Source organism: Brachyhypopomus gauderio, unplaced genomic scaffold (genome assembly GCF_052324685.1).
Source record: "Brachyhypopomus gauderio isolate BG-103 unplaced genomic scaffold, BGAUD_0.2 sc114, whole genome shotgun sequence".
In the NCBI taxonomy this organism is placed as follows: domain Eukaryota; kingdom Metazoa; phylum Chordata; class Actinopteri; order Gymnotiformes; family Hypopomidae; genus Brachyhypopomus; species Brachyhypopomus gauderio.
The window spans coordinates 196,103-209,357 of NW_027506935.1; the positions used below are offsets into that span (position 1 = coordinate 196,103).

General features: G+C 41.9%; 1 protein-coding gene across 1 annotated transcript; it reads right to left on the reverse strand.

Moving 5' to 3' along the window:
- Positions 1-2,068: 2,068 nt before the first annotated feature.
- Positions 2,069-10,225, reverse strand: LOC143497879 (E3 ubiquitin-protein ligase TRIM21-like). Its single transcript, XM_076993495.1, is given in 9 exon segments — positions 2,069-2,820; positions 3,324-3,454; positions 6,792-6,954; positions 7,051-7,284; positions 7,434-7,530; positions 7,716-7,826; positions 7,828-7,961; positions 9,299-9,426; positions 10,193-10,225. Coding segments are annotated over 9 exon segments (1,440 nt in total). The 5' UTR covers positions 10,218-10,225; the 3' UTR covers positions 2,069-2,403.
- Between the last annotated feature and the right edge of the window lie 3,030 nt (positions 10,226-13,255).

The window sequence follows — 13,255 nt, forward strand, 5'->3', positions numbered from 1 at the left end:
AGCCAGCCTTTAAATTCAGGACTTGATTCCTACTCTTTCCTATGGAAGCGTGAGACATGATGAGCAAGTTAGCTAGATGTTAAGCTTTCACATAGACCAGGGATGGGCAACTGGCGGCCCGTGGGCCGCACACGGCCCTCATCCTCACTCAGTGCGGCCCGCAAATAGATCAATAATAATTTAATAATTAAAAGAAGAAAAAAAAACAATATAGCAGGACTTTTTTGTTCTTGTCACATAGGGCTACATTGTGTTCAGTTGTGTCTAGTTTAGTCCTGTGTACTTGTATCTCTGTGTTTCGCCCGTTGTCGGTTATTTGTGGTTTGTTCGGTTTTGTGGATTATCTGTCATCGCTGTTCTGGTATTTTCCGTCTCCGTTGTGTTTCTCCGTTGTGAATGGCTCTCCTGTTACGACTCCTGCCTGTCCTGTTGACCACTTGGACGGCTCTCCCGTTTTGACCCGTGCCTGTACAAACGACTTCGCCTATGGAATTCCCCTTATTAAATCTTGCTCTTCTCAGCGTTTGTGTCCGCCTCCTCGCTCCGCAGCGCGCTACGCGTTACAGTTCTTTGATATGAAGGAGTTCAAATTCCTTTTTGCACTTTTTTATTAAGCAAATGTTTTGTCTTTGTTGTTTATTATTATTATTATTATTATTATTGTTAATGCATTTATATGCAGAAAATAGATGTAGGTGCAATAAACATACAGATCTGAATTCATTTAAAATGTGTTCTTATTGAGAATAATTTGTAGTGTCTTTCATATCCAATTATTTGAAGTGCGTGGTCATGTGGCCCTTCAATGATAGTGCTGAAAAAATTTTGGCCCTCTTTATCATGGAAGTTGCCCATCCCTGACATAGACGCACATACTGTGGAGAGTTAGCTAAATGTTTAAGCTAGATGTTTAGCTTTCACAGAGATGCACTGTGGACGAGTCGAGTGACCGGCTACGTGGTGAATGAGGTGAAGAATGACTGAGACTGTGTAAGTTAAATGCACTGATTTCTTTTCGTGTCTCACTGAAGACTAAACCATTTATATTTACATCCCCCGGCGGCGGCAGCTTTGGGCATGCGCAGTTTATTTGCAGTGTGGACGTGGAGCGGTGAGGGTCTGCTCTGAGTGTGAGACTGCACTGAGTGTTGTGGGGCTCACGGCCCAGAGGACAGCAACTAAAGAGCGTGTTTGTTCAGAGTCTCCAAAAGTCTCCAATAACACCACAAAAAGTCGCTAGATTTGTCGCTAGTCGCTTTTTACTACAAAAAGTGTGTTACAACTAATCTGATGAATCACTACACCTCGACTAATACAGCAGACACTACTGTACTACTGACATCACTGTACTACTGACACTACTGTACTACAGACAGCACTACTGACTACTGTACAACTGACAGCACTACTGCACTACTGACAGCACTACTGACTGCACTACTGACCCTACTGTACTATGGACACTACTGTAGTACTGACACTACTGTACCACTGTCAGCACTACTGTACTACTGATACTACTGTACTACTGACAGTACTGTAGTACTGACAACACTACTGTACTAATGAGTCATTCTTCCTTTTTTCTGCTCACTACATTGCTTCGTTGTTTTGTGTTTCCATGGAGATTAAAGACCGTCCATTCCTACCCTCACGTCTCACTCTGTCATTCCTTGTTGCTGTTTACATGTTCATTCACGTTTACATATTTTATTTGAGCTGGTTTTCTTTTAAAACTAAATACCATTACAGATTACAATACTCTTCTGTCATGCTCTTGCCTTTGGAAACAGTAGAAAAGATTATTGTATTATTGTAATCAGTTTTGCAATCTTTAAAAATTTTTAATTGCAATATTGTCACGGTTTAACTAGGCGTGACGGAACTGCGCAGGGTTTGTAATGATCTTTCTTTTCTTTATTGTGAAAACAGAATCGGAATAATAAACAGGCGACTAAACCAGGGGCAAAGACAAGACATGGAAAAATACTGATAAACGAGAACTAACAACGTTAAGCAATACAAACGACGCAGAGAAGTGAAGAGCAAACATGAACTGAACTGTAACATAGAACCAAGAGAAGTAAAGTAAAGGTAACGACAGACTAACCAAACAATACAACGCGGACCGGGAACCAGGAAAACTAGGTAACCTAAACGAGCGAGATAGAACGCAGGCTAAATGGGCAGGGAAACACAAGGGAGATACGGACAACAACCGACAATGAAGGCTTGGAAGGAGCAAACTAAATACACAGAGACTGCGAACACAGTGAGACACAGGGATAGTGTGGGGAAACCATGGAAACGAAAAACAAGGTGGGGTTAGACCGAATTACCCAAGACAAGGGTGGAGGGAGGAGCCATATGTGACAAATATCATAGATTGAATATGGCAAACATTCATTCAGCCTTAAATATACGGGAGATGATCAGTGGAGCTGAGTTTATACCTCCATCATTGTAACAAGGACTGAAGTAAGGGTAGAGTTTCTCAGTGAATAACTGACCAGTGTAAGAGTAGATAAGAGACCTGGCCTCCACATCATAAAAGGAGACCAGACCCTCCTCATAATCCACAAACACCCCCACTGTCTGGGGATTCTCTCTCAGAGTGAGGGGGATATGGGGACAATCACAAGCTGTATACTGATTCTCATTCCTCAGAATCAAACTCCAGAATCCATTCTGAGGACTCAGTGTATTCTCCCCCTTCCTGTCAATAGACTCTCTGGCCAATCCTATACCCCAGAAAGTCTTCCCCTTGACCTGAACCTCATAGTAAAAACTCCCTGATGAGAACCCCTCCTTTCCCAGGACAGTAGCCGGGTTTCCATCCAAACCTTTCGAAAAAAAAATGCGCAATTTCCAAGTTTCGGCAGAAAAAAATGCGAATTAAGCCTTGTTTCCATTCATTACAGTTATGCGAATAAACTTTGGATCACGTGAGAGGACGCCAAACAATAGTGGTTTTACGTCCATCTGGCAGTTACGCATTTTTGCACGTTGAGGTTTTGAAACATTTTTTTCTTTTTCTTTTCTATACATGGAGAAGTTAAATTCAATTTTTGCTCTCTCCAGAACTGTTTTTGTATGTACCACATGACTTGAGGCACGATACGTCATCGTTTATGCGAAAAACCCTTTTCCATCCAGTTTTTCCGAATTTTGGCGATGTGATAGTCTAACTTTTCCACCTCCTCCTAGCGTAAAAATCTTTTTGCGATATTTGGGGCTTTTTTCGAATTTTGGTCTTTTTCCATCCAGCTTTTTTCATGCGCATTTTCAAAATGCGCAAAAACTCGTTGGATGGAAAACCCTCTATTGGGATACAGGTCAAATCTCTTTGGGTTGTCAGGGAGATTCTGTCTTCTGTCTCCATGTGTCACTTGTTTTCCATCATCAGACAAGATGAGGTAGTGATTAGCTGTGTCAGGATCCAGAGTCACGTCCACTGAGAGAAACATACAGTATGTTATACATACATAATAATAAACTACATAAATATATATCCTACTGATTAAAATATATAACAGGGTTTGTAGGAGACCAAAATATACACAGACTAAACACTTTATAATGACTGTATCATCTTAGAAAATAATTACACATTTAAAAAGGGAAATATTGAAGTCTCACTCACAGACTGCATAATTTATAGGTGCTATTGGGGAACTAGGAACATAATTTCATCATTGTTAGAGGAAGAACACATTCTATGTGTGACGCTGGGAGGCGGCAGACGGAAGAGACACAGATCCGCTGGTAGACGGAAAAGACACAGATCCGCTGGTTTCGACAGACGTCACTTTTATTTACACAAATGATTGCGCAAGACAGCGCACGTGGAACAGGGAACATACACATGTAACGTGTAGACTTTAGACAACGACGAGCACAAGACACTGCGCGAACGCACATTAAATACACTGTAAAAAATTTCCATGTAAAATTACAGTAATTTACTGGCAGCAGTTTCACCAGTATTATACCCTATTTTTACAGTACGGATACTGTAATTACAATTACAGCATAATACTGTAAACACAATCTACACAATATTACTGTTTTTTTTAAACCTACAGCAATTTACTGTTAATTTCTGTTACAGCTAACAGAACTCTGTATACAAAAACAACAGCTCAAAGGGCAGCGGTAGCAGTGGTTAAGATGTTGGTGTTGCAATCCAAAGGTCCTGAGTTCGAATCCCCCCCTCCTCCTAGCTGCCACTGCTGGGCCCCTGAGCAAGACCCTTAACCATCAATGGCTGGGTTTATATTTATGGCATTTGGCAGACGCCCTTATCCAGAGCAACTTACATTTTAATCTCATTTTTATACAAGTGAGCAATTGCGGGTTAAGGGCCTTGCTCAGGGGCACCTCAGTCATGGCCTAAGATCTGGGAATCGAACCCACAACCCTCCGGTCACAAGACCAGTTCCCTAACCACCAGGCCATGACTGCCTTTATATAAAATTCTAGCCTAAGTATTTTTCTAATATTTTTTGTTAGCTTCGTACAGTTAGCTAAAAACTTAGATTAGGTTTTCAGGTCCACGATGTAACTTGCACCACAATGCAGTGTTACAACTGCTAAAACATTCAAGCAAGTAGAAAAAAATAGGGAAAAAACTCAGGATTTTCTAATCTCCCAGCAGCCATTGCTAATTACAGTTAATTACTGTAATTAGGAAATGCTCAAAAGGGGGCGCTCGAATTACAGCAAAGATACCCACAATGCTTATCAGTTCACAGCAACTTCCTGTATATGAAGTATACAGTAGTTTACTGTCAGATTTTCCCTGTAAATTTATAGTCCTGTTAAAGAACAGTAAATTACCAATTTTCTGTTTGTATTAACAGTAGAGTGCTGTTTTAAAAAATAACAGGTTAATACTGTTGGAATTCTGCTGTAAATTAACAGCAATTTTTTACAGTGTAGACAGACCACATCAACCCCACGTGATGACGAGACGAGCCACAGGTGAGACGGATAATACAAGACACACCCGCACCCACGGAGATACACTGACGCAGACGAATAGACGCAGACAACGTTAACACACGCCCCAAAGGGAGGGTTTGGGGACCGTAACGTGACACGACTGTGTTTGAAATAGCCTACTACATACTACTGGTGTACTGATCGAGCCCCAAATCAGTATGCCGTATGCAGTATGTGACCAAAATGAAAATTTCCTGTACGCGAAACATACCCGGATGACCTACTACTTCCGTAAAATATTCCAGTACGTGAACAGAGCTATCTTCGTGGTGTACTGCATTCCATCATGCAACGCTACGTTCACGTGACCCCGTAGTATGCTTTGCTTTTGTCGCATACTGGAAACTGTACTGCATACTACTACGAGGACCAGTATGCAGTATCCAGTATATACTGAGTCCAGTATGCAGTATCCAGTATGTAGTAGTCTATTTCGAACAGAGCATCTCCTGACCCCAGGTCTCCATCCATATTTCATTAATATATATGTATTTTTTCAGGACTTTTTTCCACTTCAAAGGAAAAACCTAAAACTCCATGAATAAACATGGTAGGTTGGCTTTATTTAGCTTTTATTTATTTATTTATTTACTTTTTTTTATTTTTTAATGAAACATTAACAAAAAAAGTCATCGTCAGTGCGCATATCGAACTGTCAGACAGGCACTGTGCAAAATGTCAAAAATATTTTAAATAAAATATGCCTGCCCGAAATATAAAAAAAATTGCCACACAACAGCAAAGAAGTAAAGGTTCAAGTAACGGGGTTTAAAATGCAAACAACAAAACGCACTGCGACAAGTGCGAGACGTACTGCGACAAGACGAGATGACACGAAACGCGTTTTTAATGGTATGCCATGTTCACTGAAAAAAGAACTTGTTGGATTTATTCAATTCAATAGTGGACATTGGTTGCACACATGTTTTGCTTCAGCAGCAACTTATTCTCTCTGTGTGTTGTGTAGTTTTTACACAATAAAATTACATGTCTGTTTAAAACATGAGGCAGTGGTGTTAGATACACTCAAAATGCTTACACAAATCCAAAACATGGCTAGTCTCTTTTTTTCCAGTGTTGGTTGTTGTCGTGTGAAATGAAAAACGTTGATGACATAAATTGCACTTTACTTTGTTTGATTCATCTTTATCTTTTTCAAAATACTCTCACACTTGTGATGTTTTTTAGTAGCCATTATAATCTCGGCACATGCTGACTATCCTGTAGCGTGTTCAGCTCCGCTCATTTGGATTGTGCAACCGCAGGGTGTGATTTGTTAATGTGTAGTAAGGAAGATGCCTATTGTTAATGCGCACACATCATTTAAAAATATTTATTAACAGAAATGAGGATGATTTTATTTGACAAAAGGCTATATATAATGAAAACAAAGACATTTCATGTAACAACTAATGCTTAGCAGCATCCTTGGGCACCCCCATGCAGTTAGAATGGTACATTCGACTATGATGTTCATAGTCGAATCAGCGACTATTGCAGGTCACCCCTAGTATAAATAGTATTTTATTTTTTTCCTTATTGTGACACAAATACATTTTTTTCAGGCAGTGTTCACACATAAATCTGATCCTTTCAAATGAAATTTGAGTTACTTTTTTGTACGTGATCTGTAACCCTATTTATAGCTGATTCATGGCTGTGCGATATGAATGAGAAAGAAATTGTCATGCCTAATACTGCCGTACTCTCTTACTTTGGCTAAAACAAAAATATTTCTTCTGTTCCAAACCTATACTTGGTACATGTCAAATGTAAAGGTTTATCACCTGTATCTCTCAGCTTTTCATTCAGTCTTTTATTAATTCTATCATTCAGTGTCTTCTGAAGACAGGAGAAAACTCTTCTCATATTCACTACACTCAGACGGATGTCAATGCTGACATCAGACCAGTTTTTGGTTTGTGGAGGGTTGCATACAGTTGGGTAGATCTACAGTACAGCAGGAGAGAGGAGAAACCCCTCAGCATGGGGAGGGTTGTCCTGTGATGTGCTGTGTTGTCTCTGAGTAGAGAGAGGAACACTGACCTGTAGGAGGTGGATGTGGTCCTCAGTGTGGGAGAGCTGCTCCAGCTCACTGTCTCTCCTCTTTAGTTCAGTGATCTCCTGCTCCAGGTCTTTAATGAGTCCTTCAGCCTGCCTCTCTGCTGCTTTCTGCTTCTCCTCCATCATCTGAAGCAGCTCAGCCTGACTTCTCTCAATGGAGTGCACCAGAGCAGTGAAGACCTCAATGCTGTCTGCAATCTCTCTGTCTGTGCTTTTCTAATGGAAGAAGAAATTAATAGAAAAAGAAACTTTAATCAAGCAAAGGTGAAATTGAGCTTAATTTAGCTTTAGCTTTCAAAAATCTGCAAAATTGTATTTAATCCTCTGTTTGTAATAGATATGAAGTAGTAGGTGGTAGTTCACACCTTTCTGATCTCAACTGAGTGTTTGATCTATTCCATCTTCTTCAGTCTCTCTTGGATCATCTGCTGGACCTTCAACTGCATCTTCTCCAGTTGTGTCTGGAGGCAGACAGGAAAACAAAGAAATATATATATTTTTATATTAAATATATTTTAATGGTGCCCTACGTTTCATTCACGTTTTTTATATTTTATATTTAATTTTTTTAATTTATATTTTATATTTAAATTTTTTAATTTTTTTTATTTTAATGTTGATATTATCCAGTGTTAGTGTCTCTCATCCTTTTATCTCCACTCTCCTCCTCTATGGTAACAGTGTTGTGAGTCCTGTGTTCTCCCTCAGTACAGAACTGACACACACACATCTCGTCTTCTCTACAGAACAGCTCCAGGGGTCTCATGTTTCTGACATATGTAGTTCTCCACGTTCTCCACAGGGTTTATTAGTTTCTGTTTCTTAAGTTTTGGAACATTATTATGGGGCTCTAGATGAGACTTACAAAATGTCAGACCACAATCCAGACAAGAGTTTACAGTTTACATTTTGACTCCTGATCTGAGTTCAGTTTGATCATCATGTGTGTCTTCCTTCAACTTCACTCCACTGCAGGTGTCACAAAAAATATCAGGTTTATCAAGATCTTTTTTCTTGTTGAAGTGACCCACAACCTCTCTCAGTGTTGTATTAATCTTGAGTTCAGGTCTCTTGGTAAATATCTCTTTACATAGTGGACATATACAGTGTGGACTGTTGTACCAGTATTGAGGTGGGACCAAGTAAGTGTTTTGCAAGTCTCAAGTAAGTCCAAGTCTTTATCCTCAAGTCCCGAGTCAAGTCTCAAGCAAAGACAGTCAACTCAAGTCAAGTCTCGAGTCAAGACAGGCAACCGTCAAGTCAAGTCCCAAGACTGAAACTTGGAATTTCAAGTCCTTTCGAGTCTTTTTTTTTTTACAGGCACCAACGCTTTACGAATGCTACGCTGATGCGTTTCTTTACTCGTTTTGTTGGTGTCCGCCAGCCAAAAGATGACAGATCATTTACATTTTATCTTCTCTTAATTACATAAATGTACTTAAACAAGAATGTTTCGTTACATCATTTTACACGAAAATAGCAAGCTTCATCGTAAGCAAGATGCTGTCATTACAAATGGTTATTCTAAACATTTGGATAAAATGTTTAAATATAGACTAATAAAAGGTTAGGGTTATTTTTTCATTGTTTTCTGTTATTGTGGGGTCACGGTGTACTATTGTTACCTGGAGATTCAGTGGGGTCACATATTCTGATGGCTGCCGTCAGAATTGGTGACCCCAGTTAAAAAGGCTCACCTGTACATCCCATTCATGATTTCTTTGTTGGCTGCAATGGTGAGGGGATGGTAAATCTTGTTTAAGTACATTTATGTAATTAAGAGACGATAAAATGTAAATATAAACATCTGTCATATTTTGGCTCGTGGACACCAAAAAAAACAAGTAAAGAAAGTGCATCAGCGTAGTTTACGTAGCATTCGTAAAGCGTTTGTGCCTCCAACAGAAACTGTGAAATAGCGCCCCCTGTGGTCACAAAACTCGACGGTCACAGAATCTGGTGTAACACCGGTCTGCGTCAGAAGGACGGAAATGAAATGAATGGGGCGAACTTTATAAATATTAACATGCGTTTTAAAATTTAGATTTGGGGTAAAAAAATCAAGTATTTGCAAGTAAACAGGTTCAAGTCCAATTCAAGTCCCAAGTTATTGGTGTAAAAGTCCAAGTCAAGTCTAAGTCTCTGAATATTTTTTCAAGTCAAGTCAAAAGTCTTAATATTAATGACTCGAGTCTGACTCGAGTCCAAGTCATGTGACTCGAGTCCCCACCTCTGGTGTAAGGCAGGTCCTACAGAAGTTGTGTCCACATGGAGTAGTGACTGGATCAATGAACACATCCAGACAGACAGAACACGTGAACTGCTCCTCAGACTGGAGGCTGCTGGAGTCACGTGTGACTGAAAAGATGCATGAAGTATTAAATTATTCTGATGTGAATTTCACATATGGTTCCTAAATACTCCAGAACTGTCAAAATTGTAGACAACGGGGAATAAACAAGTTACATTTTGACTCCTGATCTGAGTTCAGTTTGATCATCATGTGTGTCTTCCTTCATTCTCCAGGATTCAGCACCACCACCTCAGACTTTAATCTCCTGATCTGAATCTTAACATGGTTTACACTCACAACATGGTGCTCAGAGTGTAAATCACTCCATTCTGTAGTCAGCAGTTCTATTTTGTTCATACTGTTACTGAACCAATTTACAGTTAAGATAAAAATAATGGAGAATATTCCTAAACACACAAGCTGTGTTTCATTCATGTGTGTGTGATATGTAACTTACACTCAGGTGGTTCATCCATGCGCCAACTTTTATCTGTTACGGAGGGAGGAGGCGGGCACGACGAGCGGGTAACTCAACATATAACGTTTATTGGTGCTCCACAACGAATAAAGTGCGGCGCGTTTAGCGCGAGCACTCCACATGTAACACTTACAGACACAATCTTCAGACAAAGATGAGCATGAGACATTGCGTGAACGCACATTAAATAGGTGTTGAACACATACCCTTGTGATCACAAGACAAAGCACAGGTGAGACTAACGAACATGCTCACAAATAACCCACGGAACTACAAACATGGACATAACTAGACACACACAACGTAACGACACGCCCAAAAGGAGGGGTCCGGAGCTGTCACCGTGACATTACCTTGTAGTGATGACGATTGTTCCATTTCCTTCTTTCTCTAATAAAGGTTTAAAAGAAATCACATCACTCAGCAAATACATGTATATCTGCTTAGTAGTACCTCATGCCTTACAGTACTCTTGCCATAAATATTTAATCAAAAATGTCTATTTGTCACAGTTGGCCAGTCTCCAAGAGGCAACGCCCACACACAAACATTCCTCCCTCTCTCCTAATCACCCATTACCGTAATTAACATACCACCATCACGGGGGGCGCAGATGGAAATTCTGAAGTGAGGGGGACCAAGCTGTACAATATATATACAATATAAATCGTATAATAATAAGATATAAATAATAATATAAATCTGGAGGGGACATGTCCTCCCCGTCCCCAGTGCCATCTGCGCTTCTCCGCCCCATCATCACTGCCACCTGTGTCCTATGTGTCTATGTGTCACAGGTGCAACTCGACACTAGTGTGTAGTTCTTTGTTCGAAAATTGTAGGCTACTTCACCATCCGAACATTTCCACCTGGACATTTTTTAATGTATTGTAACGTAAAAATGTGTCTCATCTACTCTACTCGGATTTCGAATCGGTTTAAGTTTAAACCTTAGCTATTGTATATTTGACATTGTAAAATCGACGGATCAGTTTTCGCTCGCAATAGTACTCTCCTTCCCGAGTTGAAGGGCGTACCGAACGAAGACTTCATTTAATAACCGTTGGTAGATTGCAGTTCACACAGAACGTACCAGTGGCGGCTGGTCAATACGGGGCGCTGGGGCGCCGCCCCCTTAATATTGTTCCGATATTAAAATTAGTTAATTATAAATTGCGATAGTGAGGAAATTATTTACACTGTGTGTCTAATATAGCCACGTTTGAATTTATTAAAAGAGTAAACACATAATTGTATTTAATTGCTTACATTGTGCACACTTCCTGGTTGGGGCACCGGTCTAATGGGAGTCAATGTAGATGCGTAAACTTTTGCCAAGCACGTGATGTGAGGCTGCAGTTTAATTGGTCGGTTTCAGATTTTCCACGGGGCGCAGCTCTCTGCGCCCCAGACACTCCCACTCTTGTTAGACACCCCCACTCTTGTTGGTAGTGTCAGTCAGTCATCTGCGGTACGTAACTCGGTTCACGTTGAATAGCTACAGGTTGGAGCAGCACACGGACGTAATTTTGGGGGGGGACGGGGGGGACATGTCCCCCCCACTTTTTCAAAAGCCTGCTTTGGTCCTCCCCAGTTTTTACGGTTAAAACCAAATATTTAAATAGCGACGAATCCATGTCCCCCCCACTTTTGAAATCAAAATTACGTCTATGGAGCAGCATCTTTTACAAAATGAGAGAAAATTCCGTTTTAGCGTTGCAAAAAAATCCATTCACACAGCGTTCAACTGAAGAAAAAAAAAGGATAAAGGAGCTTGGCCCGGATCAACCAAATTTACAAATTCGGCAGAACGCGAGTGATCGAGGACGAGCTTACACCCGAGCCTTTTCCAGCTCTTTGACAAACAGAGCTGGCTAGCTGGATGCGATGTAAGCAATGCCTTTTACTGCTTCCCATGTTTGTTTTTTCAAAGTCTTGGCACAGAAAAATTGTGGACAAGGACCGGGGTACGAGACTTAAAATATCTTTCAGATAAATGCAAGACTTTTCTGAGAAACTCAATGACCCAGGACAGACTGAATGCATTGGCCATGTTGTCAATGGAGAAAAGACTAGTCACAGAGATGACTGAATTTAATACTAATATAATAGAGAAATTTGCAGGCCAGAAGGAAAGGAGGGCAAAATTCATGTTCAAATAAATAAAGGGCACTAAGACTGCTTTATTTGTTTTTCATTTTTTTGCGCCCCCCTCAATTTTTTTTGCACCAGCCGCCACTGGAACGTACGGTAACATATGTAGCTGAAATTAGTCATTTTCTCACGTTATTCGTTAGTTGTTCGTTATTTGCGGAAACTGAGTTTTCAGGAAACTCATCCCTGCTCAGTATAATCAGTTTTTCAGCTGTCTACACGGTACCTTTAAATGTCTATGATATTGTTTTACCGTTATACAAGACGTATATAGACGAACAAACGACCCTCAGGTGAGACGGATCACGGGTCCCGCCCACCTGAGGGACGAACATCACGTGACCAAAAACAGGACCGCTGCCGTTGTAACCGGGGGCGACCGGTAGGGGGCCCCCCCCACAACGTGACAGACCCCCCCACCAAAGCCGCACTCCCCTCCGGATGTGCGGCTTACAGCGGCAGCACACAAAACACAATAAAGGGGCGGGAGGGCGGGGACAAGACAGGGACCCGTTCCCTGCCGTCCTGAGCTGAAACACAAAACACATAAGCTCCTCGTCACAGGACGCAGACAAGGCAGGGACCCGTTCCCTGCAGTCCTGGAGCTGAAAACATAAAACACATAGGTTAGCTCGCCTACTGGGCGGAACCCTGGACCGACCGGGCCGTCAACAAGACGATAACCACGCCCCGGTTGGTCACAGGGCCCTCGCGCCCTAAGCGGCCTTAGGCTTAAGCCCCACTGCTGTGTGCGGACCGGGAGCACATGGCCCAACACACGTCACAGGTGTGGATGTGTGCAGGCCTCCACACTGGGGTGCGGCCACGGCTTCCACCAACCACCTCCCGAACCTACCTCCTTGCTCGGAGCTGACCCCTGCCCTTTCGCTAGGGGTCACCCCAGACTCCTGGGGAGTGAACCCCTCCCCGGGGCCCCTCATCTCAAGGTGGACTCCTCCACCCAACCCAGGAGCGCCAGAGACCAGGGCCCTGGCAATCCGCAACAGGGACACGCTGGTCACCCCGAGCTCGAAGGAGAGGGTCTCCTCCTGGAGACCCCACTAGGTCCGGGAGTACCGCAGTCCACCACCAGGACTGACCTGCAACACATCACACACACACGCACACAGACAACACATAACACAAAACGCGCACTGCTCCGACCACTGACCCCCCTTTTACACAGGGGGGAAGGGACCCCTTCTTGGCATGAGGAGACACCCTGTCCTTACACCCCAGGCATCCTCCGCCTACAAAGGGGT